This window comes from Epinephelus lanceolatus, chromosome 10, assembly GCF_041903045.1.
Source record: "Epinephelus lanceolatus isolate andai-2023 chromosome 10, ASM4190304v1, whole genome shotgun sequence".
NCBI lineage: Eukaryota > Metazoa > Chordata > Actinopteri > Perciformes > Serranidae > Epinephelus > Epinephelus lanceolatus.
The window spans coordinates 1194007-1220410 of record NC_135743.1 but is presented as its reverse complement, the minus strand read 5'-3'; the positions used below and the strand labels follow the sequence as shown (position 1 = coordinate 1220410).

Here is a 26404-nt window from a genome sequence, read left to right as displayed (position 1 = left end):
CCCAGGTGAATGTCAGTGGTTGTTGGACCCGTCGCTCCCACCTGCCCTTCACGGACTTTCACTGCCTCGTTGTTGTCCTGCCATGTTTCCCCCTGATGCTGCCAGGTGCTGTCATTGTTTAACGGCACGTATCATGTTGATGTGACAGAACAGGTTTTTCATCAGCGTCTCATGCTGTAAGTCAATGACCAAGCACCAGTTTTCAACTTCAAAGTGAGACGGGCTGATTTACCACAGCGTTGTTGAAACAGAAAGAAATGTGTAGTTTCAACATGTCTGCTACATCCTGACGTACAAATGTAACCTATTCGTAATTTGCATTTGAGATGAACAATGCCAACATTTTTTTCTGGTGATTGTGTTACAAAGGGACAGACACCTGGACATGACAGCTTGAGTTTCTCAATTTACTTATTCTTTAAAAAAACAAAAGAAACATCCACCAGTTATTTGCTGTTGAACCCTGAGGGGCTGCTGTCCTGATCTAAATTAAACGTGGTGGTATTTAATGACTTTGGAATAAAAGGGCTGCTGAACCAGCCTGCGGCTTCTCTCACTTTTCTCCAAGCTCTCTCCTTTTTGTCGTGTCTCTAAATTACTGACGTTGAGTCATGGACCTCGGCAACAATAAGTTTGTCCTACATTTCTAGAGTAAACGTAACCAACAGAACAGATCAGTAGTTCATAGACAGAACATCGAGTTAGACACAAACACTATAAACCTGCAGTATCAGACTTTAGAGCAGGCTTTAACACCACTCCTGTGCATCACATCTGGAGGAATATAGTTTCCATTTCCATTTGTAAAGGAGTAATTTTGCAGCTCCAATATAACATGACCAGACATGTGCTCACCTCACCCTCAGGTCTGAGTGATAACGTGATAAAAAGATAGTTTTCTTTGTGTTGGCTCTGAAGGTCCACCAACATTAAACACAGAATTATTCTGCTAAAAGATTTAGCGCAGACTTGAAAGCAGACTTTAAAGTTCAAAGTCTCTTCTTTATTGATTCTTGTACATTAAAGCCGAGAACTAAGCACATGTGTTATTCATCAGAGCATTGTAAAATATGAACAAGTGATGTTTGAGGTTAAGATAAGAATGTAGTTCAAGACACCATCTTGATTAAAAATCCAACAGACTTCTTAATTTTTCAGGCACTGCCCCAGAATGCAGTGGGGCGCTGAGTTCAGCGCCAGCCTCTGTGAAGATTCAGACATGTGTAATCCAACACCTGACATCATGTGTGTCAGGGATCTTTGCTATTTGAGTGAAACCAGATGTAATTCCCCCGCCTGGAAAAAAAGAAGCTCCTCCCCAGACCTGGATTGTACTTCCTCAAACTCCAGCCAATATATACTCACACTGTGACCTACTTTGACAGTAGAGGAAGACGGTGTCGCACTCAGAGAACTTCACCAAACTCTTTTGGACTCAAGGTAAAGTTTATTGTTTGCTGAGCTTTGGTCTCAGTTTTGTGAATTCATTCTCTTGAACTGGATTTCATTTGTAGAGTTTGTAAAACTCAGACTAATAGTTCTGTTTGCACTGAATTTAAAGCAGCTTGTGTGTAACTGAGCTGAACCGAACTAAAATGATGCAGAATTTACTGCACTGCACTGATTTCCCAGGAAATACTTTGACTCTTGATTCCTTCCCTTTGAGTGTCAGATAATTCATACGTATTTTTGCCTGCTAAAAAGTAATTAGTGTTAATAGGATTAGGATTAGAGAATGATTTTGACCCAGTTGCACCTTAATAGAAAGAGTTTTGGAAGTCAGAGCTGCAGCCTGAACTGGGAGCTGCTTTGACCTCTGCACAGTTACTGTGGTGTATTCAGAAACATATCATACAAAATATTGATTAATGGTGTAAAACATGAATTCATTTGTAAAGCATAAAGAGACATTCTTTTGAGTCACACAGCGACGCAGCACAGTGCATATATTTTTCAGATTAACTGTAAATTATTTGCATAGATCATGAGACCCCGTTATTCAAATGATGGCGTTTCCTTGAAGTCAACCACGGGTGAAGGCAGACTGGATAGAATCAATGTGTGTAGGAAGCAGACAGTGTAAAGCAGCTGCGTTCACACAGACTCAGAGTTGGAAAAAAAAGCGATTGTTTTCTGCTTTTAGTTTAGTTAAACTCAACAGGTCGACGACCTTTACTAGAAACAACGGAGACAGATGTAGATCAGAGGCAGGATGTGATAAAACAAGAGAGAAACGAGGAGACACTGATGAATGACAGATGGCAAGGAAGCAGAGAGAAGCAAAGGTGGAGAGAAAAGTTCAGACTGCTGTTGAGTTTTTAAATCTGGAGTTAAAAAGGCACCAAGACAGTGTCTGAATCAGCCAGGGAACTTTTACAACACAACAACAAAAACAAAGTTGGCTGGTACTCATGTGTTTGGAACGAAGCTGACAGACAATATGCATTGTCTCCAAATTTCATCATGTTTGTGGCAAAAAAAGCAAAAACAAGTTGCGTATTTTCCACAAACTTAAATCCCTGAAACAGCTCTCAGATCAGCTGCAGCCACTGACCTCTGGACAGGATGCAGGTTTTAACTGTGGTGTCAGCTGTTGGACGGTTTCCTTGGAAATATAAACTAACTGGCTCCTCATCCTCAGACTCAGTGACTAAAACCATCATGTGACAGTAAACAAGTCCACACAGACCCAGTCAGATTCAGATTGATGATTCATGTTATGTCCTTTTATTCAGTAGAAAAACTGAAACCAAAGAAAGAATACCAGCCGTTCTGTATTTGAGCACAGACTTGATGTGCATAGAAGGAGTACTGAACAGGCCTGCCAGGCACAGGGTCAGGGGCCCAAAGTGTCAGGGGCCAGGAAGAGATTCAAAATGACAGGTTCAACAGCTGTAAAGTCTGTGTGTCTTCCTCCTGTGTTGGAGACAAACTGGGACAAATCGTAGGTCACATATCACCCTGATTATCGCCTCGCTCCGTTGGTCGACAGTTAACTACAGAACTGATTTTAAGATTCTTGTAATAACTTTGAAAGCTCAACATGGTTTAGCTCCCAGTTATATGGCTGAACTTCTGACTCACTATGCTCCAAGCTGTGACCTGAGATCCTCGAGTCTCCCCTCACTAGTCATCCCTCAGTCAAGGCTGGTAACTAAAGGTGACTAACTTATTATTAGAGAGGGGGGCTTCTGTATATCTGTGCCCAGGGACCCAGCGTCTGATAATCCGCCCCTGTCTGTATGAAACAATGACACATGAGGTCTTGTGTGTTCTCTCAGATGCTGCAGTTTGTGTGTGTGTTGCTGCTGGCGGCCTCAGCTCTCAGCCACCTGGACGAAGCCTCTCTGGACGCCCAGTGGGAGGAGTGGAGGACCACACACAGGAAGGAATACAACGGCCTGGTGAGTCTGTGGCAGTGTGTTTCAAAGCTTCAGTTTGACATTGTCTGTGATGTCAAACAAGAGAGCAGCAAGATGAAAAGACAGAAGTGATTGTAAAGAGAAACAAAGGGGCAAAAATACAACTAGCAACTACGCCTATAAGAGATGATCTGAAACCAACGCTTAACAATATATGTGATGATCAGCAGGATGGAGGATTGTACAAGAGGAGCTGAACCAGTCTGGGTTGTGTTTAGTACGTGGTTCTCCACAGCTGGCACTGATGCGCTAATCACAGATTATTTTATTGATAAAATAATATTGTTGCATGTCATGTGTTGCACTTGATTTGGAGAACTTGCTGCTTGTCCCTAATGACTGGATTTTTAAAAAATATTCAATGTTTCACAACTATTTGATGCATATTTTACTGATGCCTAAAAGGTGAGGCAAGTATTAATAAACCACATTTTGGCAACAAAGCATCGAGACAAAGTGCAAAAGAAACACTTTATGGAAACACGTTTAAATAAAATTAAGATGCCATTAAAGAGCTGAAGAGTAGAAAATAAGAAGCTAAAACAGGTATTAAAAACAATAAAAGCTAAGTGCAGTGTAAATGATGAATAAATATTTGATTTTATAAAAGGCAGCAGCAGCAAACAGAAAACGCTTTAACCATAATTTAAAAGAGTTGGTGCAGAGCTGCAGGTTTCTGGGAGTTAGTTTCAGATATGTGGAGCATAAACACTAAACGCTGCTTCTCCATGTTTAGTCCTGACTCTGGACACAAAGCAGACGTGTCCCTGAAGACCTGAGAGGTCTGGATGGTTCAGACTGTAGCAGAAGGTCAGAAAGCATTCAGTGCTTTATAAACCAACAGTGGATTCTCTGACAGACAGGAAGTTGGTGTAAAGACCTCCAAACTGTCTTGGTCTTAGTGCGGACTCGAGCAGCAGCTCTCTGATTCAGCTGTCTGATGATAAAGACTCTGTTACAGTAGTCGAGTCGACTGAAGATAAATGTGGGGACAAGTTTGTCCAGGTCCTGCTAAGACACCAGTCCTTGTGTCCTTGATATGTTCTTAAGGTGACAGTAGGCTGACTTTGTAATGGTCTTAATGTGGCTGTGGTTTTTAACATTGAGCACTGACTTTTGATTGTTCCTCTTTGGCTCCAAAAACTGTTACCTCAGATTTGTCTTTGTTTAACTGAAGAAAATTGTGACACATCCAATAATTGATCTGTTCAATGCCCTAAGTCAGAGCTTGTAGTGGACCATAGTCCCCTGATGATATAGTGATATAAATTTGTGTGTCATCTGCATAACTATTGTAACATATTTGGTTATTTTCCTTAATCTGAGCCAGTGGAAGCATATAGATGCAAAACAGAAGAGGGCCCAGAATTTTGCCTTGGGGAACTCCACCAGTCATTATTGTGATTACCTATAGACACAAATTAGTCCTTGCCCTTTAAGTAGCAATCAAACCAGTTTAGTACTGTGCCAGAAAGTCTCACTCAATTTTACAGTCAGTCTGGTAACATGTTGTGGTTAACTGTGTCAGGTGCAGCACTGAAATCCAGAAATACTAAAAGTGAAACTCTGCGGCTGTTTTTTAAACAATGACGTCACTTCTTTAAACTTACTTCTCTGTAACAACAACAGTGCTGGTTTCTGTTGAGGACAGGCTCTTAGGACTTGATTTGGGATGTTTGCTTCAACTGGAGAAAACATGATTGCACAACTTTATGCTTGACGGTAAAAAGGAGGCAAATACTATGTATTTATTAATTTATTAAACAATGTAAAGGTAAAATGTTCAAATTTATACATCCTGGACTTTTTGGACATTTAAAAAAACGAATGTTAACCAAAGTTCTTTATAAAGAGATGAAACAAAACAGAGGCATGGTCAAATAAAAAATGGAGAATATATATGTAAATAATGAAAAAACATATGTACTGTGTAAGTACAAGTCAGATCACTAAATAGTTGATTTTAATGATGTATGGTGGACAGACTTTTCGCATTATCTATATGTTCCAGAGACTGCATTACAACAAGAGGAAACAATATTAATTTATAATCTATATACTTCAGTGATTCTTTGTTCTTTTGTGATGAAACCTCATATTCTATCAACAGACCACATCTGAACTCCAGATGGGACTCATACAGACCAAACTGTCCTTTAAAGAAATTTACCCACAAAGTTTTTCAGTCCTTGTCTGTGGTCACACAGAGCTGCAGAGTTGCACATTCCTCAAACTTGCACCAGACCATTTCTGTGTGTAAATCAGAAGTCAGAGGAAAGAACAGGGAGCGGCAGAGTGACAGAGGCAAAGATCAGACTGACATTAATGGGAAAGGACGTCAAATTTTCATTATCGCTGGTGGAGTGTCAAATGTTTCAGAGAAAAAGTGCAGCGCAGTCAAGTCGACTGAACAATTTCTCAGTGCTGACTGTCGCAGTGATTCATCAGAACATTTATCTTGAAAGTGTCAGTGGCTTCACCCTCTGAGCTGCGTCTGTATGTGCAGACGAAAGGATACATTTATCGAGCCCTTCTTTCTGTCTGCAGGCTCTCTGTGTTTCTCTTTGTGCTTCAGTAAATTGTTCAACGTGTGGACGTCTTTGTGTTTGACTCACTGTCTGTCTGCAGCTGACTCAATTTAATGGCCGGTCAGTTCAGAGTTAGTCTCCTCTCTCTCTAACTCAGCTGACCTGTCGTCAGTCTGCTGGATGTTTATTCGCGAGGAAGAAGCTCCGTTAAAAGACAGAGCAGATCTTTCTCTCAGGAAGTAACTCACAGCAAATCTCCTTTTTGTCTGGATTTATTGTTCAACATTCAGTGCTGTATGTTAGTTGTATGTGTGGGGTCTTATTTTATTATCATCAGTCCTGTTTATTTCATAGATGGAGGTGGGGGTGGAGAGTTTATTGTCATCAAGATAAAAAGAGCAGGATAAACAGTGAGATAGGACACAGGAGAGTTTGACCCTCATGATTTGTAAATATTGTTCAACAATATGACAGTTACAGATGTAGAGGAGGTCATTCACTGATTGTTGTCACCCGAGAGAAACCGTAATGTGTTTTGTGTTGCCCTGAGCACATCAGACATGAAGTGTAGATACTTGTATTTATATTGTTTTAGTGTATAGTGTTATATCATCAGCATATAAACAGATTTTTGTGATTATTGGTGCCAGCTATAGAGCTTCTGAAATGTTTGTATTTTGTTGCATTACAGAAAGCACCCAGGCCAAGAGGGCAGCAGGAACACTGTTACAACAACAGACAGGTTTTTAGCATTCTGTTGCTGTTTTTGCTATTGTATTTGTGCTATTAAAAAAACAGCTGTTTTCTTTTAAGGAGACATCAATTGTGCCCTCAAAATTAAGATATTTAAAGCCAAAACATGATCATTTCCAAACTATAACCAAGTGGTTTTGTGCCTAAACCAAGCCACACATTTACCACAGTGTTGTTGAAACATAACATTTCAATGTATCCACGACATAATACTAAACAAATGTAACGTATCCATAGTTTGTAGAAATGTCTAATGCCAACACTTATTCTGGCGATTGAGCTGACAGTGGAGGGAAAGAGGCACAGCTTTACCTGAAACATTGGCTGTTTTATAAAACTTATGGATTTCTGTGCAAATTATTGAACTGTTGTTGGGAGAAATCAGTGACACGTATGCAGGAGTTTTTGTTGGCGAGTCCAGTATCACTCAGTAAAAACACGGTCCACGGTTTTCTTCAAGTCCACCAAAGCTGGAAAATAAAAGAATGACACCCAGTGACAGCACAAACCACTTTGTTGGGTGGGACAGATGACAGTTTTTATAATAAATATCCTTGCATAATCAAGTGCAATACAAACCCAGTATCAGGAAAAGAATTGCAATATTTAGAATTTGGATTAAAAGTCATTTCTAATACTTTTTCTGTGCTCACTGTTTTGTTCATAAGACAGTCAGGTACAGAGGAGGAACATTAATAATATAATAAGTGTGAAAACAAATTTAACAAAAGGAGAGGATAGTGATAATTTAATACACTGCCAATTCCATGTTCCTTCACCTGTCAAGCCACCTCTGATAACAAAGCAGCTCTGTGTTTTTAAAAGAGTTTTCCTTCTGGTCTGAGTCAGGTGGCTCGTCACTAACTTCTGCCACCGTCTCTGCCAAAAACAAGACTCAGTGCTGACAGATGTGTCTGCAGCTACTTCCTCAAACTTTAACTGTAAATGTGTAGCACACCATGTGTATGTTAAAATGTGTATTTCTTTAAACACAATAGAGTCTATCCTGCACTGTGGAGAAATAGAGGCCAGCACTGGTTGCTCTACTTCCTTGTTTTGGCCCGGAGAAAGGAGACAGATGGAGTTTGAGAACAGAGAAGCAAAAGTAAAGCAGGACATGCACAATGAGAATTTACAGTCTCTTTATCTTTCTCATCTTTACTCAGTAATTTAGAAAAGTTCATGTCCAAGCGGCTGTCGTAGAGCCAAACCAACTCTTTCTGCTCTGATTCAGGAGGTCCAGTTTCACCAGGCAAATACAGGCGTTTTAACCCGGCTCATCAGCTCAGATCACACAGAAAAAAAAGTCTAATTTCTGTTCGCTAATTTAGTTTTTAATTGAGGTCAGCTGAAGCCGTCAGGTTTTATATTGTAGAGCATAAAATTTCCAACAGCGGGAACTTGAAAAATTTCCATCAGTGGAAACTCCTCTCACCTCTCACTCTGTGTTTTACCCTCCTCTCTCAGTTTCCTCATTGCCGAAATTCCCAGGCATGTTTTTTTAATGATTTGGTTCCAGCTGCCGGTTGTGAAGCCGTGAAGAAGAAAATGTAGTTCAGCCGGTGTTAAACCAGAGCCGACTGCAGATTTACGTCTTGAGCGCTCACTGAGCATCTGTTACAGTATCCCTCCGCGCTTCACCTCTGGCTAGAGGTCACCGCTCCACAGCTTTGTGTGTGTGTGTGTGTGTGTGTGTACAGATGCATGTGTGCAGTTTACCGACAGTGCTGTACGTGCCTGGATTCATGTGCAGTATGTGTGTGTGTTTTTTCGGTCTGCGTGTACTTGCATGTATTATTTAAATGTGTGTGTGTGTGTGTGTGTTTGTTTGTTTGTTTGTTTGTTTGTGTGTTTGTGTATGTGTGTGTGTGTGTGTGTGTGTGTGTGTGCGCACGCTGATGTGGTCATTATGTGGTGTATTATTTACATTCATGTAGTCAGCAGAAAGAGTCAGCACAGCTCTTTCTTTCTGTGATTTTAATCAGTATTCATCCAACAGTTCGTCTAATTCATCCCTCCTTGAACTGACATCATTGTAATAGAATCAGAGTCTCTTCGCATCATTTGCATTTTCCATTACTGGAATGGATATCGAGATAGAAATAATGATTATGGTTATGCTAATGGTTGTTAAGACTACGAATACTAAGTAGAGCATGGATGTTTTTTAAGTAACCAGCCGAGCACTTATTATTGTGTCTTATTCACATATTGTGACGGAGCAAGTGAACATCAGTCTCTTTCTAACGACACTCAGTGATGAAATGTGATGTTCTAAAAATAAAGAATGAAGCAATGCTTTAATACAAGTCACAACTGCATTGGACGATGGTGTTGCTGTACAAGCTGTCGTAGGAAGGATGCACATAATGTGCGCTGGTTTAATTGGCCTAATTAATGAAACAGGGCTGTAACGCAGACGAGTTTCCTTTCCTTGCTAATTAAAAGGTAAATTTGTCCTATTTGCCCAGATTCATTTCTTTGTGCTGCCAGGTGTCCACGCAGGAGGGAAGGCAGGGAAGCAAAACTTCACACTGAAATAAAAGTGATTGAAGAATCTGTGTATGTTATGTCCTCATTATGAAATGGCCGGTGACTCCATTACTGTGACTGAATGCTCCAGAGTTCATATTTCTAAAATGTTTTACAGCCCTCTCCAAGAAATACACACTTCTATTGTCTGACTTCGGAGGACACAACTGGCCCTCGATATCCCATAATCCTTTGTACGCTGCTCAGATCATGTCCAGTTTCTGTTTTGACTCAAACATGCTCTTGTTTGTCTCAGGATGAAGAGGGGATCCGCAGGGCCATCTGGGAGAAGAACATGCGCATGATTGAAGCCCACAACCAGGAGGCGGCGCTGGGGATGCACTCCTTCGAGCTGGGGATGAACCACTTGGGCGACATGGTGAGTCTGAGGCGCTCCGGCACACTGGGATGAAAAAACACAAGCTGTGATTGGTTGATGTTCCACGTACAGTGTGACATGTTTCATGTCACCATAATCAGCTAATCTAACATAATTTGGGAAAACATAAATGTCACATGACACACAAGAATCAGAATGACAGAGATCAGTTCATGAAACGGTCCAGCTTGTCTCCACCACGTTTCAGTGACAGTATGTTGAAGCAAAGATTTGATGTGATCACCAAATAACAATCAAGTTATGTGTCATTTTATATCCATGATGTCAGTGAGCTCGGCCCAGCTGCTGCGGTGCCATCATCAGACAGTTGTCTCAGGTTAATGAAATAAAAAAAAGACCAACGGTCATAGTGAGGAAGAAAAACAACTGCTGCATCTAACAAGTTCTTCATTACCAATTAAAATGCTGATTATTTTATAGTGAATTACGGCCGTTAAAGCTTCTGTGGTGACTTCAAATGTTTTGCATTTTTGCTGAGGGGTCCAGTGTGTAAGGTTTAGAGGGATTCAGTGGCGTCGAGCAGTGAGGACTGCAGGTCTGCAGCAACCAGCTGAAACGTCTCCTGGTTAGAATTCCTTCAGTGTCCAGGAGGTTTTCACCAGGAGCTGAATCATTCACAGAGCTCTCTTCCTCCTGTCAGGACAGGCCAATCGCCCGGCACCTGTTAATGTGTGCTCACCCTTTTTCTTTAATTATTTAAGATCCAGACACTCAGGAGGTTTCTCCAGGAGCTGAATTATCCACAGAGGTCTCTTCCTCTCCAAACAAACAGACCAGCTGATTTAAACCAGGAAAAACACTGAATAAAAAAGTTTCACGTTAAAGAAATCAGTGTTCTTTCAATGCTCTCATCACAGAGGGGCTTTGAACTACAGTGGCCAACGCAAAAACATGAATGTCTCTATCTAGAGCCAGTGTTAGGTTTGTCTGCTCTGGGCTACTGTAGAAACATGGCGCTGCAACATGGTGATCTCTGTAGATGAGAACCTGCTCCCTGTGTAGATATAAACGTCTCATTCTGAGGTAACGAGAACACAACCGTTCTGATTTCCAGCCGATCATACACTGAAGGAAACACACTGATTCTGTTATAATCCATTTCAATCTGACACACTGGACCTTTAAAGGATGACGAAAGATTATCTGATTATAAAAATAGTTGCCAGTAATTTTTTAGCGATCAACTAATCGTTGCAGCAGAAATCAATCAGCAATGATCCATTTTCAGCGTCAGTCTGAGATACAGATGCTATCAGCAACTGCAGCAAGTGATAATTGATCCGTCTGCAAAGTGCATTCAGAAACCTTGTTTCAGTTCCCACCAGTGTCTCATGATACATACATGAAACATCCTGTGTCACATGTTCAGTGAAGTCAGCCTGCAGTTTGTAGAAACACTGAGATTCATATTCTCCTCAGCACTTCTGTCTCTCAGCTGCTGTCATCTCCACTAGTTGCTTCACTCATGCTCGCTGCAGCCCACTGAGGTGAAACTAAATGGATTTGGTGTCCTTAAATCAGCTGTAGTCAGAGACGTGTGTGTCAGTGCGGGTCATGAGTGATGCTTGTTTTTCTATCAAGACGCCGGCTGAAACAAGCTGCACATCACAGCTGGCTGGAAAGCAAAATGCTTATCAAAAAAAAAAAAACCTGCATTCATTCTCGTGCTCATTTCTCAGTGACAGGAACATGTTCATGAACACACATCTGCATCCTGGATAAAAAGCCACTTTCATGTTCATGCAGAAACAGGTGGCTGGGAAATAAAGGATGTGTTTCCATTTTCATACTGACTGCAGCACTTAAGTGAAATGAAAGACATTAACAGATGGTGTGTATTTCTTCCGTTAATGATCTCTCTGCTTGCAGACTGAGCTATAATGAAGGCACCGGGGAATTCTGATGATAATAAATGGCATCATGGATCTTTTTTTAAAATAATTGCTTGGTATCTGTTCACCAGCAGTTTCTTTGTGACAGCCAGCAAACAGTGCAGGAGTCACTTCTTTTAATTCCTCTTGTGCTGCTCTGATCCTCCTCATCTGCTCCTTCTTTATGTCACTGTTTTGTAAATGTTTTATTTGCACTTTTAACCCCTCTGGCGTCACTCTGACATTTGTACAGTGCAGAAAAATGACATTTCACTTTGGAGTAAACTTTTAAAGCCATCTCTTCATGAAATACTTTTCATCCTCCATCAGCCTGCTGAATCAAATCCTCCCCTGCTGTATTTCTTCTTTTACTTGTTCTTGTCTGAAGTCTAAAAATAGCTGTTGTCTGCCTCTTGTCTCCTGCTCCTGTCCCAAAACATTTCTATCCCACAAGATTATTCCAGGAACTAAAGAGAGTTTCACACCATCTTGTGTCAGCAAAGTGCAACCTGTAACTCTGAACCTGTGCACTCTCCTGTTTTTGATCAGCAGCCTGCTGTTGCATTTCTTCATTTTAAGTATCTGAACAAGAGTGTTAGAAACCTGAAACTTGGTGTAAGTAACGTTGACTGTGTGTCGGTTCATGCAGACGTCAGAGGAAGTGTCAGAGAAGATGACCGGCCTGCAGGTCCCAGTGAACAGAGAGCGGAGCTTCACCATGGATCTGGACGACAGAGTAACCAGACTCCCCAAAACTGTCGACTACCGCAAGAAGGGCATGGTGACTGCAGTGAAGAACCAGGTCAGAGGTCATCCACAACACAACACGTCCTGATCCTCCAATATGTAGTTAAAACACACAAAAGCTGTATTAATATACAGAACTGCCAAGCCAGAGAAGAAACTGAGTGTCAGTGTCAGGTAATATCATGAAAAGGTTCTTCTTATTATTTTAGATCAAGATTTTTCAATAACAAGAAACTTTTCATGTTATTACCTGAAACTGATCTTTTTTTTGTTAGGCATCAATACGTTTGATTATAAACACAATACTGATTCATCTTACTTTACATCCAGTTCATAAGAACTTTAATAATCACAAGCTTTCTGAGTAAAAATTCTGCGGAATATGAAACAGTGTAGTTTGTAGTCTTGTCCTCATCTTTAAAGCCTCCTCTTTAAAAACAAAATATTCTATTTGAAATCCCTCCCAACGAAACATGTTTCTGCTTTACAAGAGAAAAGACTTCAAGGATGATGCACATCTGCTTAAGTCCTTCAGTTCAGATGAAGAGCAGTGCAAAGCAGCTTCTCAGTGGCTCCGCCTCATTAGGAGGAATGGATGCATCTGAGCCGTTATAGTCGAAGAATCTGAAGAACCATCCAACAAACGTATTCATGGGTTCAGTCTGATTACAGGCAGAAAATGACGGAACTGCACGTTTCTACAAACCATGACTATGTTTCATATCAGCCTTTCTAAAGTGACGTAGGTTATGAGACCTGTGAGACATGTGACACCTTTGAGAGATGCTCGCCAAACTGCAGGCCACTGTTCAACACCAACTAACAACAGTCATCATCAGACAGACATCAAAGCGTTTCCTGCAGCTTTTCAGCCAACTAACCTGGTTGTTTTTCAGTGACCCGTTGCTGTTTTTACAGCGTGGATAAGGCCAAAAAATTTGTTGTTTTTTTTACCAAGATATGGTTGTGTTTCCTGTCAGGATTGTGCCCCCAAAATAATTTATTTTGAGCCACATATTAACCACAGCATTGTTGAAACATGAAGTTTCAACGTACCTGCTACAAAACAACCAAGCTGCAACCGCCAGGGATAAAAAATGAAGCCAGAAACTGCAGTTCCTCTAATAACCACTTGGGCAGGTTTCAGTCGTCTCCATGGTAACCAGAGACCTCAGTGCCGTTTTTTTACGGTCCACCTTTGTTTCTGTAGCTGTTTAGTAAAGATTTCCATTGATTGATCAGCTCCCAGCAGATTCCCCTCACTCTCTGTGGTGGGCGGGGAATAAAACCAATAATCAATAAATACAAACACTGATTTCTTCCCGTGGAGCAGAAACATTTAGCTTCAGTAAACGTCTGCTGTCAGTCAGCCTGGTGGAGACAGTTTGACTGTCCTGTGTCCTCTCAGCTGACAGACGCTGCTTCTGTGGACGGAGACGCTGAACGCAGGTCAGAGTCAGTGTCGTTTTAAAACTCTTGTTGTCGCCATAACAACAATAGTAACACCACCAAACGCTGTGCGACAAAGTTTGATGGCGTCTGCGACATAACAAAATTCTCCAGGTCACACATGAAAGAAAAATGTAGCGCGACACCTTCTTCTGTCAGAAGTGTCGAGCGCCCTGTCATAACTTGGACTAAAGGGGCGGGGCCTCTATGAGTGACAGGCTGTCTGCTGATAGTGTCCTTGGCTCCTCCGCAGCTCCACCCTCTCACCCAAATATGGTCATTCCTGGTGATGACCGTAATGCCAAACTCATTCATTCACAGTCTGTGATGACACCAGTCAGTAGTAATGTGGCGATTGGGCTGCTGATGAACTTAATGCTGAAAATCATGTCTGTGGTGTCAAATTTCACACAGGTAAAAAATGTGCAGTCAAAATGAAAGTTAGTCCTGTGAGGAGGACAGGGAGGTGGCAGAGCCTGAGCAACATGAGGGACGGGATGTTCAGGACAAGTCAGGACAGAATCAGATACTTTCAGTATGATCAACAGCTGATATCACATGACACAATAACTGCAGCTCAGTAGCACAGAAACCGAAACTGAGACGTGAGAGGACGTTGGAGTGAAGTTAATGAGTCGTAGTCCATAAACATCAAAACAGGAACAGCCTCAAAAATGAGGAAGGACTCAATGTCTCTTTGTTGCTGTCGTGTTCCTGTCAGCACTGAAAGATAAGGTATGACTGCACAGACAGAAGTTGAGTTGAGTTTAGAAGCTGATGATGTGTTTGAGAACTGGGGAAAACTGAGGCAAATTTCCCCATGGCTGTTTCCAGGCAAAACACCGAGAAGGAAACACGCGTTATTGATTTCTGTGGGGAAACGAGGCCGCGGCAGGCAGAAGCAAAAATAATGACATCAACCGGGAGCGTGAAGAAAGAAAGGGGAAAGTAAATTGTAAGAATACAGCGTGTATTTTAAACAGGTGTCTCTGAAGTGAACAGGCAGATAAATCATTATGAAAACACTTCATATTTCACCATAAACATTTATCTTCAGGTTTGTTTCACTCTGTTGGTGTCAAGCAATACCTGCACATGTAAATTGTTGAGTTCAGAAAGACGACCTGGAGATACAAGGTTTTCAGCCAACAGTGAAAAGCCTCTTTATTGAGCACTGATGTGAAAATAAATATTCATAAACATCTCCTGACACGTGTGGTGACGTCCTGCAGAGAGCAGCAGCGGGGTCATCCCTATGTTTCCCGCGTTCTATGTTCCCCACTTACACAAAAAGGGTTGTATTTTTCCCGCTTGGTTGAGCGGGAAACATACAACCCTTTTTGTGTAAGTGGGGAACATAGAACGCGGGAAACATAGATACGCTCCCGCAGCAGCACCATGTGACCTCAAACAGACGCAATAATGATATGAGTATTAATTGTTTTTTCTTCAAGCCATGAAAAAAAGAAAAAGTACCTGGAAACATTCTCCATCCGTTTTTTTTTTTTTTTTATCCTTCATGCTTCAGAAAAAAGAAGCAAACAGCCAGTTCGTTAGTGAACGATCACGTGACCTGCCGCAGGAAACAGCCTGTTCTCTCTGCTAATGGTCTCTGAAAACAGAAGAATGGTTTTGGTTATTAAATATAATTAGTCATTATGAGTGCATCAGACAGCCGCGTCTTATTTATGTGAACACGGGGTGCACAGAACAGGAAGTAGATGGAAATATGGAGTCGCCTACATCTGTGCTTTCTGCCAGCAGCAGCACCAGAGCTCAAACTGAAGCACTGAAGCTTCAGCAGGGTTCATGTTTCATTTTCTATGTCATTTTTAAACAATTGTTTAGTTTTTGACTTAATACATAAAAGTTTTTTAAGTTTTATCGACTTTGAGGTTCAGTTTGAGACTTTCTGACAAACAAAACCTTAAATGATTTGTTTCTGCAGACGCCAGTACACACAGTCTTTAGTTCATTTTGTTATCACAAATTTTTTTTCAACCCTGAACAAAAGAAGAGAACTCCAAACTCAAAGAAATATATTTAAGCTGTTTCAGAGGTAGTCAGGAGGCCCACAGGAGGAGGAGAGTATTAGAGCTTCACCACCACCAGAAATATAGAAAATACCGAGCACAGTCGCCTGCAGAGGCTTCGTTGTATTTTATTTATTATTTCAGTTTAAACAGATTTAACCTCCTGCGTCCTCACATCACATTTTCTGTTTGCTGAACCTTAAACATCATTTTGCTTAACTCAGACTTGATGTCCTCATTCGTGGACACTTTGATGCCATCTAGTGGTAGAAAGAGCACAATACACTAATCCATGTAAAAACAAGATGGCGGCCATCTCTGCCAAGTCTAGTCTCTTACACAGATGCCGATGACGTCAGCACGCTGGCTGACTCTGTCGTCTGTGGACATTCCCATAGGAAAGTTGTAATAGAACTAGCACTGGCTCCCAGCGGCAGTGATGTGATTGGATCCAAATCCGTGTACTTCCGTATTTCCTCGACCAACAGCTGATTAGCTTTGCCTTACACCGGCCTACACCGGAATTGCTGTTGCCCGAATTGTTGAAACAGAAGTGCATCGCAAGAAGAGATTAAAATGGATATGATTTCATTTGATTCAGCTATATTGCAGAGCTGCAACGTCTACAAGATTGGAGACTGAATACATTACCAATCTACATCATAGTACTACGCACCGGTAACCTGCTCTCTGTGTTTCTGGTACGGCTCTCTTACATGTAACACACGTGCCGTACCTATGGCAATGCCGTCACGTGGTCTGGATATTCCCGCCCATTTCTATTACACAATGACAAATGTCCCCAGACTCCCATTCTAAAGTAAGGGAAGCTGGTCACACAAGACTAAGTCAAGTCAGTCTGCAGCCGATCACACAGAAGTGGACAAGGTCCAAAACCTGATCACATTTTATGGCTAAAATGTTATTAATATCACATTTTAGTTTAATGTGGAAACAATTTGACCAAACTTGCACCAATAACAAGATAAGACACTGCTAATCAGGAAGTACTCGTGCGTGAGGGACTGTTCCTACAGACAAAAGGATGTTCCTGGTTCAGACTATGGAGCAGGGAGAATTCATGCAGAGTTACACAACAAACAAATCACAAGGTTTTTAGATATGTGCCATTATTTGAAATTTTGTTTTTGCACAGCTGAGCTGAGGTGTTAAAATGAACAGTTTTAGACTTGAACAGTGACCTCTGACCCACAGACGTACAGAATACTGAACAGATGTTGAACTGTTTGTAGTTTTGCTTCTGAACAGTCTTCAGGCACTGAAATAAACTATAAACCCAGTGCTCCTGTATGAGGACATCTTTTCTGTATTTCCAAAACTAGTGACTAATCAAAGGTATGCTAAGTTTTTTATACTTATCAGATCCTTCTGATCCCAAGTAGGTAGAAGAAATTAAAAATGCACCAAACAAAAGCTCAGGTCTCAGGAGGATGGAATAATAATGCACAACAAAGATTAAAACGTTTAAAAAAATATTGATTTCAGATGTTTTTAGAGGAGAAATTGAAACACTTTTTCATTTCTAATAATTATGAATAGTGTGAGTAACTCCTGTAAATGCAGTGTGGGTTTATGTGGAGGAGGTTGTCGCCCTCTGGTGGATGAAAACCAAACCGCAGCCATAAACAGGATTTATGAGCAGCTCTTGAGCTTCCTGTTGTTCATGAATAATGCAGCAGTGTGACTCTGCTCTCTGCATACTAACAGCTCTGCTGCTTCCTCCCCTGCTCCCTTCATCATCACTCAATTGTCTTTTGATGTTTTGTTTGTTTGAGGCAAATTTCAGTTTCAGCGGAGCTTGAAGCTGCGTTCAGAACATCCTCCAGTGAAATGATGTGATCACACGTTTACAAACTTTTTAATTGGACCAACTCAGAGCAGCAGAGCAATTTCCTGGAGGAGGAGCAGCAGAGGCGTTCAACTCAACTCCAGGCATCAATTTATAGTCAGACAGAGACTGAAGGTGTTTCACTACTTCATGCCTGAGAGCGCACGAACACATCAGCTCTGTTCTCCAGCTCAGGACTCAGATCTGAATACACTACATGGCCAAATGTATGCGGACACATGAGCATTACACCCACATGTGATTATTGATCATGTGACTCTGAACAGATTTTACAGTCTGGCTGCAGAGGTTTGCTCCCATTACTGAACAGGCCTATTGGGCACAGGCCCAGGGGCCCAAAGTGTCAGGGGCCCTGTGGCCTTCATCTGCAAAATATCAAATGTCAAAATAACAGAGATTAAAAACGATCACAAAGAGACACAGAACCACCACTAAGTTTGTGTGTCTCACTCCTCTGTAGGAGAGGGTTAATATCTGTGTCTTGTAATCCGTCCATAACTGAGTCACAACAGCAGCAGTGAGGTCCAACACATCTTTGCCTCCTCTGACTTTATCTGCCATTATTTAAAAGCTCTACAGACACAGGTCTAAATGAATTTTAATTTTCTATGTGGGGCTCTTTATGGAGCATTCGAGGCTGAAGCCTTCGATGCCCAGGATCAACGATGCCGCTGAGTGTTATCTTGCACACGTGACACAGTATCACCAGATTTTAATCACAGACTTATCTTGGAGCATGATATCAGTGTCTCTGACATGTTTCTGTCGATGTCTGATAAAACAGTCATTTCTGTGTGTGTGACATGAACACACTCCTCCTGTGAGCCTGCACCTCTCAGACACTCTGAATCAAAGTAGTCAAAGTCTGCCACCCAGTGGACACACAGGAGAACACACCAGCTTTTGTTTTCAGTCTCTTGTAGCGGTTTAATTTTCTAATGAGATATAATTTAATGTGAGGTTAAGATGCTGTGTTCATTACTGGTTATTCTCATGATTAACTTCTCAATTATTCTGGTCTGTAAAACATCAGAAAATGTCTGTTTCAACATCCCAAAGGTGCCGTCTGCAGTTTTCATTTACTAAGTCTGACATAAGACAAAGAGGTGAATCTGAAGCAACGTTTGGCTCTTTTGCCAAATAAAAAAGACTCAGACAATGAAACAGTTGTTGTCACAGCCCTGGTTGTTAATTGTTTCAGCTTTAATTCAAATCAGCTGATTTTCCTTTTGGTCTTTTCTTCTTCTGTGGTTAGGATAAGAGCCTGCCTGGACAGTGATATAATTACAAATCACATATTTATCACATTTTATATCATCGAACCAAACATGTGCAGCTTCCAGTAAAAACTTTGCTGCAGTTTTTGATGCATTTCTGTTTGTGTCTGTGCTCAGCTTCACCTCACTGTCAGCAGGTCTTTACCAGGTGCTCTGTGCACATCATCAAACTAACCCTCCTCTCTGTCATTCCCTCCTGACAGGGCTCCTGTGGCTCCTGCTGGGCCTTCAGCTCGGCCGGGGCCCTCGAGGGCCAGTTGGCTAAGAAGACAGGTCAGCTGATGGACCTGAGTCCCCAGAACCTGGTGGACTGCGTCACAGAGAACGACGGCTGCGGAGGAGGATACATGACCAATGCCTTCAAGTATGTGGTGGACAACGGAGGCATCGACTCTGAGGAGGCGTACCCGTACATCGGAGAGGTGAGGACGACTCAGCACTGCACACAGAGAGTTATATAAGAGATACTTTCACCTCAGTGAGTCAGAGGCTGCACTAACACACTTTCAGTCATCACCTGTCCAGAGACATGAAGTGTCCACAGAAACTGAAGGTTTCATTTCTCCTTCCTGTCATGTGTTAACTCTTGTTCTCTGCTGCTGTGACATCCTGTTGTGTCGCCACAAACCACAGCTAGAGCCAGTCTCAACATCCAGCCACAGGTTTACACAGGCTGACACAAAACTGAGACAACATAAATAAGTTCATCTTAAAAGACTGTTTCCAGCTGTTATGTTGACTTCTGTGACTTCTATTGGAGGAATGATCAGGCTTTAAATAGATTTGGAACAACAGCAGGTGAATGATTCTGACTTTGAGTGTCCAGACCCTCCACTGTCCACCAGGGCCCTGCAGAGACCTTTGGGGGGGAGGGGGGGGTTGATGACTGAGTGAGACCTGGTTGACAAACTGCATCATACTATATCATTGGGATTTTTATAAGTAAATATGAGGAAATTATGAATGTTTCAATGTCATTTAAACTGACTTTGCCTTTAAATTTCTCAAAAACTCTTCAGTAAAGTCTCATAAGATTTGTCGTGCTCATAATCAGGGTTGAGTCAGGAATGAGTTTTCTAATACCAGGGAATTATGAATGTGTTATTATATAATTTGAGAGAACGTTCCTTTTATCTAATATCTAACTCTCCCTGATGAACACAGTGTACTTGTTTGTCTAAACCCTGAAAACACTAAAGTCTTGAAAGGACAACAGGCAGATTTTGTTACCTCTGAAAAGAGCCAGGCTGGTTTCCCCTGTTTACACTCTTTATGCTAAGCTAAGCTAAGCAGCTGGCTCCAGCTTCAAAATGTTGAAGTATTTCTTGAACATGACGCTGACCACCCAGCAGACCTGTTTACCAGCAGAGCTGCACACTCAGACTGAAACCATGTGCTCAGCAGTTCCTCACAGGCCTGTCGGGATGTCACAGTTTGTCCCATCACATTTCAGCATGCAAAGACAGAAATCAAACTGTTTATGACCTTTAATCAGCAGGAAATGTTCGACTGAATGAGGTGATTTATCAGAAATGATGAGATGGAAACTCCTATTGTCTTAGAAACAAACACAGTTTCCTCTTTAGTCGTCTGTCGGTGGAACGAGGAAGAAAAACAGCTGGTTAATGATTAAAAGCTGTTTTTGTTCCATGAAACATCAGAAAACAGGATCACAATGTTCCAGTGTGACATCATCAAATGTTTCATCTGAGCAATGCCCTAAAATCCAAAATATTTAATGTACTACCAGAGAAAAGCAGCAAACTCTCACGTTTGGGAACATCAAAGTTTATATCATATTTTCTGCAGATCGACTTTTTGTTCTACATTACTTTATATATTTCTTCATTGTTTAGAAATTCTTTGTTTCCTTTTGTTTAAAGTATCTTTAAACCTTCAGGTGTGTAAAATGACCCGCTGTGTGATGATGTCACACCAGGGGATTTCAGGTTGTTGAAGCTCTTAAATTTCATGTGTGGAGTCATGTCTTTGAGTTACAAACATGCTAACAACATTTTTCAGTACTGCTTCTTATAGTTTTTTTTTTTCCAGAGAGAAAACAGAAGTGTGAAACAGATCATTTCATTGTTTTCCTCCTCTGTTGTCTCGTCTGCAGGACCAGCCGTGCCGCTACAATTCAACAGGCATGGCAGCCCAGTGCAAAGGCTACAAGGAGATCCCGGAGGGCAACGAGCACGCGCTGGCTATGGCACTCTTTAAACATGGTCCAGTGTCCGTGGGCATCGACGCCACGCTGAGCAGCTTCCAGTTCTACACCAAGGGTCAGTCATATGTTCTGTTTTATACCCATACAGGGTAAAAGACAAACTGAGACTGTTATCTGTTCCTTCCTACGCTCCAGCAACTGGAGGTGGTGATGATGATGATGATGATGATGATGATGATGGAACACTCAACGCACTACGAAGTGTGTTGTTGAAAGTTAGGCAACACCATTAAAAAGACCTTTTCTATCTTGCCAGTAGTTTTAAATGTGTTAGCCACGGATGTATAAAGAGAAGTGGATACAGCGTTGGCCGTTGGCAAAAGGACCGTTGTTTTGTAGAACTTTTAAAATCCCTGTAAACATGTCAGTGTGAGTGAAATGGTCCTAAAGTGAATTTGTCACCGTGGGACTAACACACCCAGATCATGTGACTCCTGCATGTATACAGTCAATCAGACCCAAACTGGCCGAGGCGCTCTGAGCATGCTCCACAATTTCCGCCCCGGGCTCTGACCCGGAGGTCCAATTGACCTATGGCTAAGCCACGCCCCCTCCACTCACTCAGACAAGCTATCATCATTCAGTGAGCGGCGCTATGGCAGGTGTCACAGTACACGGCATTTCACAGGAGGCAACTGATGATTTTTGGGGACATAACGATCAGATGTCATTGAGAAGTAACCAAAAGGGCCTAAACTACGCATTGGAGGGATATATTCATCATTTTATTGTTGAGAAGGTCGATGAAAAGCTTAAATTACAAGCCAAAATTTACAGGTCACAGTGTACGCTTGTGAACCGCATCTGGTTGCCGTCACCATCAAAGACAACAAGTTAAAGTGCCACTGAAGTTAAGGTTTTTGGCTCAGAATATGAGAAAAGGATAACGGCCTTTTTACCATCTTTACCAAGAGTGTCTCTCCGTTAGTTTGGTGCTACAGTATTTACACTGAATCATTCAGCATAACGTTTGCCAACCTTTGTTATCTCTGCCATTACAGATAAGTTAATGAAGCTAAGCTCCAGAAGTTAACGTTAGCTTAACTAGAGCCCTTTGGACAACAGCTAACAATGATGTACCATCACCAAAGTACAAAACTAGAACAAAATAGGCTAATGAACTCCCAGCAAACAAGGTGACATGATGAACAACGCAGCTAGGAGCTAACGTTAGGCTAACTTTAGCTAACGTTAGCTAGAGATGTTAAAGATAACTTTATATTTCTTTCCAGCAAAGTGACAATATGTTGCCTCAAACACAATGTTGACTTACCTTAGAACAGATGTAGACATCATTGTTAATCTTATTCACGTTGAGTTGATGTTGTGGTCTAACGTTACCACACAACTTTATCCAAAGGAGACACTTTTCTCGGTTGAGATGTGGTTTAAAGTGTAAAAATACACCTGGTCGCCCAGCCTCTCAGGATACCTTGTGTCAGAGTTGCATGTACCCCATGCACACCGTTTGACCATTTTTAAACTTCAAATCTCAGAAAAAGCTCATAAAACCGAACAAACTGACTTTCTGTAATGCATTTCAATGGACGTCCAGGCAGAGAATGTCCCAGTGTATGGGAATGGCTATACGCACTGTGATTGGCTCATCGCGTTTGAGGGCGGGACTTAGCCATAGGCCAATAGCATTAAATGTGTAAGAGAAGAAGAAGCCGGTAACAACATGGAGAAATCTACATCCAGAGCTGTGACTTTTTGGACGGACGAGGAGACACAGTTCAGCTGTGTCAGCTGAAAGAGTTAAATATGTTAAAATACACAGATGGGAGACAAAGTGTTAAAACAGCTGGACGACACTCGATTGTTTGGTCTGTGATGTGATAGGTCAACAGGAAAAAGGTCAGACAGACCCCCCAGCAGATTTTGGTCCCTGACCTCATGGCTGCGGCCCTGGAATATAAATACATTCAATGATTGTTCTTGCAGAAGAAATAATTAGAACTTAGACTGTGTTTAGGTTTGTCAGGATTTCTCCAGCAGAGCGTCTCCCTGGCAGCGTGAAGCTTTGACACTGAATTTACACATTTTGTTTTTAAACTAAAACAGTTATCTGAATAAATTAAAGCACCTGATAACAACTTTGATCATTTTCAAAATGGGGAATGATTGTAAAAACTGTGTGAGCTCCGTGTGTGTGTGTGTGTGTGTGTGTGTGTGTGTGCTCAGTGAAGCTGAGACTCTGTCCTCATTCACTCACTCACTCTTCCTCTCCGTCATGTGCTCAGGTGTTTACTACGACCGCAACTGTAACAAAGAGGACATCAATCACGCCGTGCTGGCCGTGGGCTTCGGACAGAACACCAAGGGGAAGAAATACTGGATCGTCAAGAACAGGTGGGACACATCACCTGTCTGAGCGGCATCAGGTGGCCCATAAGGCCGCCAAAATGAAACGACAGCTTGTGTGTCGGCACTGATTTGATGCCGTGCTGGTGACAAACTGATGTGCTGAAATGCTGTTTGACTCCTGGCGACGTTCAACAACTCTCATATGTCCTTCTCTCCATCTCTGTCTTTTGTCTCTGTCCCTGACAGCTGGGGCGAGACCTGGGGCAACAAGGGCTACATCATGATGGCACGTAACCGCGACAACCTCTGCGGCATCGCCAACCTCGCCAGCTTCCCCGTCATGTGAGGAGGACGAAGGGGCTTTGCTCAGACTACTACACACAGAACTACACTTGAAAATGTCCAGAGTTCATCCTCACACGTCAGCAGCACTACATACACCAACACAAGATTTAACTTTACCTTTACGACGGTTTTTCAAACAACACGCAATAAAAATCAAACTGAACTCTTTGGGAATGAACCTCCTCTGGTGATGAGGAGGGCTGAATGTTGAGAGGTCCTGACGTCCTTAAACATGTTTGTCCAGGACGTTTTGTTATCTTGAGTTCATTGAAGCACTTTGGACCCTCAGAGACTTTTCATTTTTATCTGTAAAGCAGCAGACCTCTGCTGTGCTCGTCTCCGTCACCACTGTCAGTTCCTCCAGGGCCGAGGGTTGGTTACCTGAGGCCAGAGCCCAGACTGGTGTGGTGCCAACTTAAATCTACAAAGACACCAGACACATCAACATTTCACAGCCGGCTGGTCGTTCTTCAGCTTTAACTCCAGTGTGTGTGGAAACAGTTTAAATTCATGGTGACAGGAAACATTGCTGGGCAATGGAGCTCCTCCTCTTCCTGTTGAGGCAGAGTCACTTCCTTTAAAATGGTTTTCCTCTTAATTGTGTCGACTTTTGTTTTTGTTGCTCTGTTCTGCACTTTTCTGATGATCAAAGTGATGTTTTCTATGAATAAAGGTTCATTTTGAAGTTAAATATGTCGTTTATTTTTCATTCTGATCCAAAGAATCAGGAAAAGACTCAGCTGCTGAAATGTTTTGCAAACAGCAAACACCCCACAGTTTGTGAAATACTGTGTCGGGTCTGATGAACTGGTAAAAAGAGTCCACTCGTTTAGACAGTGACAGCCAACAAACAAACACAATAGGTCAAAATCCAGGGCAAAAAGTGCCAAAACAACAACAATAATCAAAAACAAACAAACAAAACCACTAAACTCACCATAATAAAATTACAAATGGCAAAAATGACAACAGGTATCCTCACTATATTTAATAATATATTTAATAGCAGCACGACTAAAAACAGCAGATACAGTGATATTTAGAGAATGAAAACAGTAAAGTGTTACATTACAGCATATATAAGGTGTATATGTGTGTTTATAATATATATATATATATATATATATATATACAGTACAGGCCAAAAGTTTGGACACACCTTCTCATTCAATGCGTTTTCTTTATTTTCATGACTATTTACATTGTAGATTCTCACTGAAGGCATCAAAACTATGAATGAACACATGTGGAGTTATGTACTTAACAAAAAAAGGTGAAATAACTGAAAACATGTTTTATATTCTAGTTTCTTCAAAATAGCCACCCTTTGCTCTGATTACTGCTTTGCACACTCTTGGCATTCTCTCCATGAGCTTCAAGAGGTAGTCACCTGAAATGGTTTCCACTTCACAGGTGTGCCTTATCAGGGTTAATTAGTGGAATTTCTTGCTTTATCAATGGGGTTGGGACCATCAGTTGTGTTGTGCAGAAGTCAGGTTAATACACAGCCGACAGCCCTATTGGACAACTGTTAAAATTCATATTATGGCAAGAACCAATCAGCTAACTAAAGAAAAACGAGTGGCCATCATTACTTTAAGAAATGAAGGTCAGTCAGTCCGGAAAATTGCAAAAACTTTAAATGTGTCCCCAAGTGGAGTCGCAAAAACCATCAAGCGCTACAACCAAACTGGCACACATGAGGACCGACCCAGGAAAGGAAGACCAAGAGTCACCTCTGCTTCTGAGGATAAGTTCATCCGAGTCACCAGCCTCAGAAATGGCAAGTTAACAGCAGCTCAGATCAGAGACCAGATGAATGCCACACAGAGTTCTAGCAGCAGACCCATCTCTAGAACAACTGTTAAGAGGAGACTGCGCCAATCAGGCCTTCATGGTCAAATAGCTGCTAGGAAACCACTGCTAAGGAGAGGCAACAAGCAGAAGAGATTTGTTTGGGCCAAGAAACACAAGGAATGGACATTAGACCAGTGGAAATCTGTGCTTTGGTCTGATGAGTCCAAATTTGAGATCTTTGGTTCCAACCGCCGTGTCTTTGTGAGACGCAGAAAAGGTGAACGGATGGATTCCACATGCCTGGTTCCCACTGTGAAGCATGGAGGAGGAGGTGTGATGGTGTGGGGGTGTTTTGCTGGTGACACTGTTGGGGATTTATTCAAAATTGAAGGCACACTGAACCAGCATGGCTACCACAGCATCCTGCAGCGACATGCCATCCCATCCGGTTTGCGTTTAGTTGGACCATCATTTATTTTTCAACAGGACAATGACCCCAAACACACCTCCAGGCTGTGTAAGGGCTATTTGACCAAGAAGGAGAGTGATGGAGTGCTGCGGCAGATGACCTGGCCTCCACAGTCACCGGACCTGAACCCAATCCAGATGGTTTGGGGTGAGCTGGACCGCAGAGTGAAGGCAAAGGGGCCAACAAGTGCTAAACACCTCTGGGAACTCCTTCAAGACTGTTGGAAAACCATTTCAGGTGACTACCTCTTGAAGCTCATGGAGAGAATGCCAAGAGTGTGCAAAGCAGTAATCAGAGCAAAGGGTGGCTATTTTGAAGAAACTAGAATATAAAACATGTTTTCAGTTATTTCACCTTTTTTTGTTAAGTACATAACT

At 41.9% G+C, this 26404-nt stretch overlaps 1 protein-coding gene across 1 annotated transcript; it reads left to right on the top strand.

The window, feature by feature from the left end:
* Nucleotides 1-1306: 1306 nt before the first annotated feature.
* ctsk (cathepsin K) lies at nt 1307-24452 on the top strand. The gene is made up of 8 exons (XM_033641633.2): nt 1307-1440; nt 3282-3404; nt 9492-9614; nt 12156-12308; nt 19086-19304; nt 20999-21164; nt 23353-23461; nt 23663-24452. Exons 2-8 carry the CDS (start codon nt 3282-3284, stop codon nt 23760-23762), a joined length of 993 nt encoding a protein of 330 aa, XP_033497524.2. The 5' UTR covers nt 1307-1440; the 3' UTR covers nt 23763-24452.
* The last annotated feature ends 1952 nt before the right edge of the window (nt 24453-26404 follow it).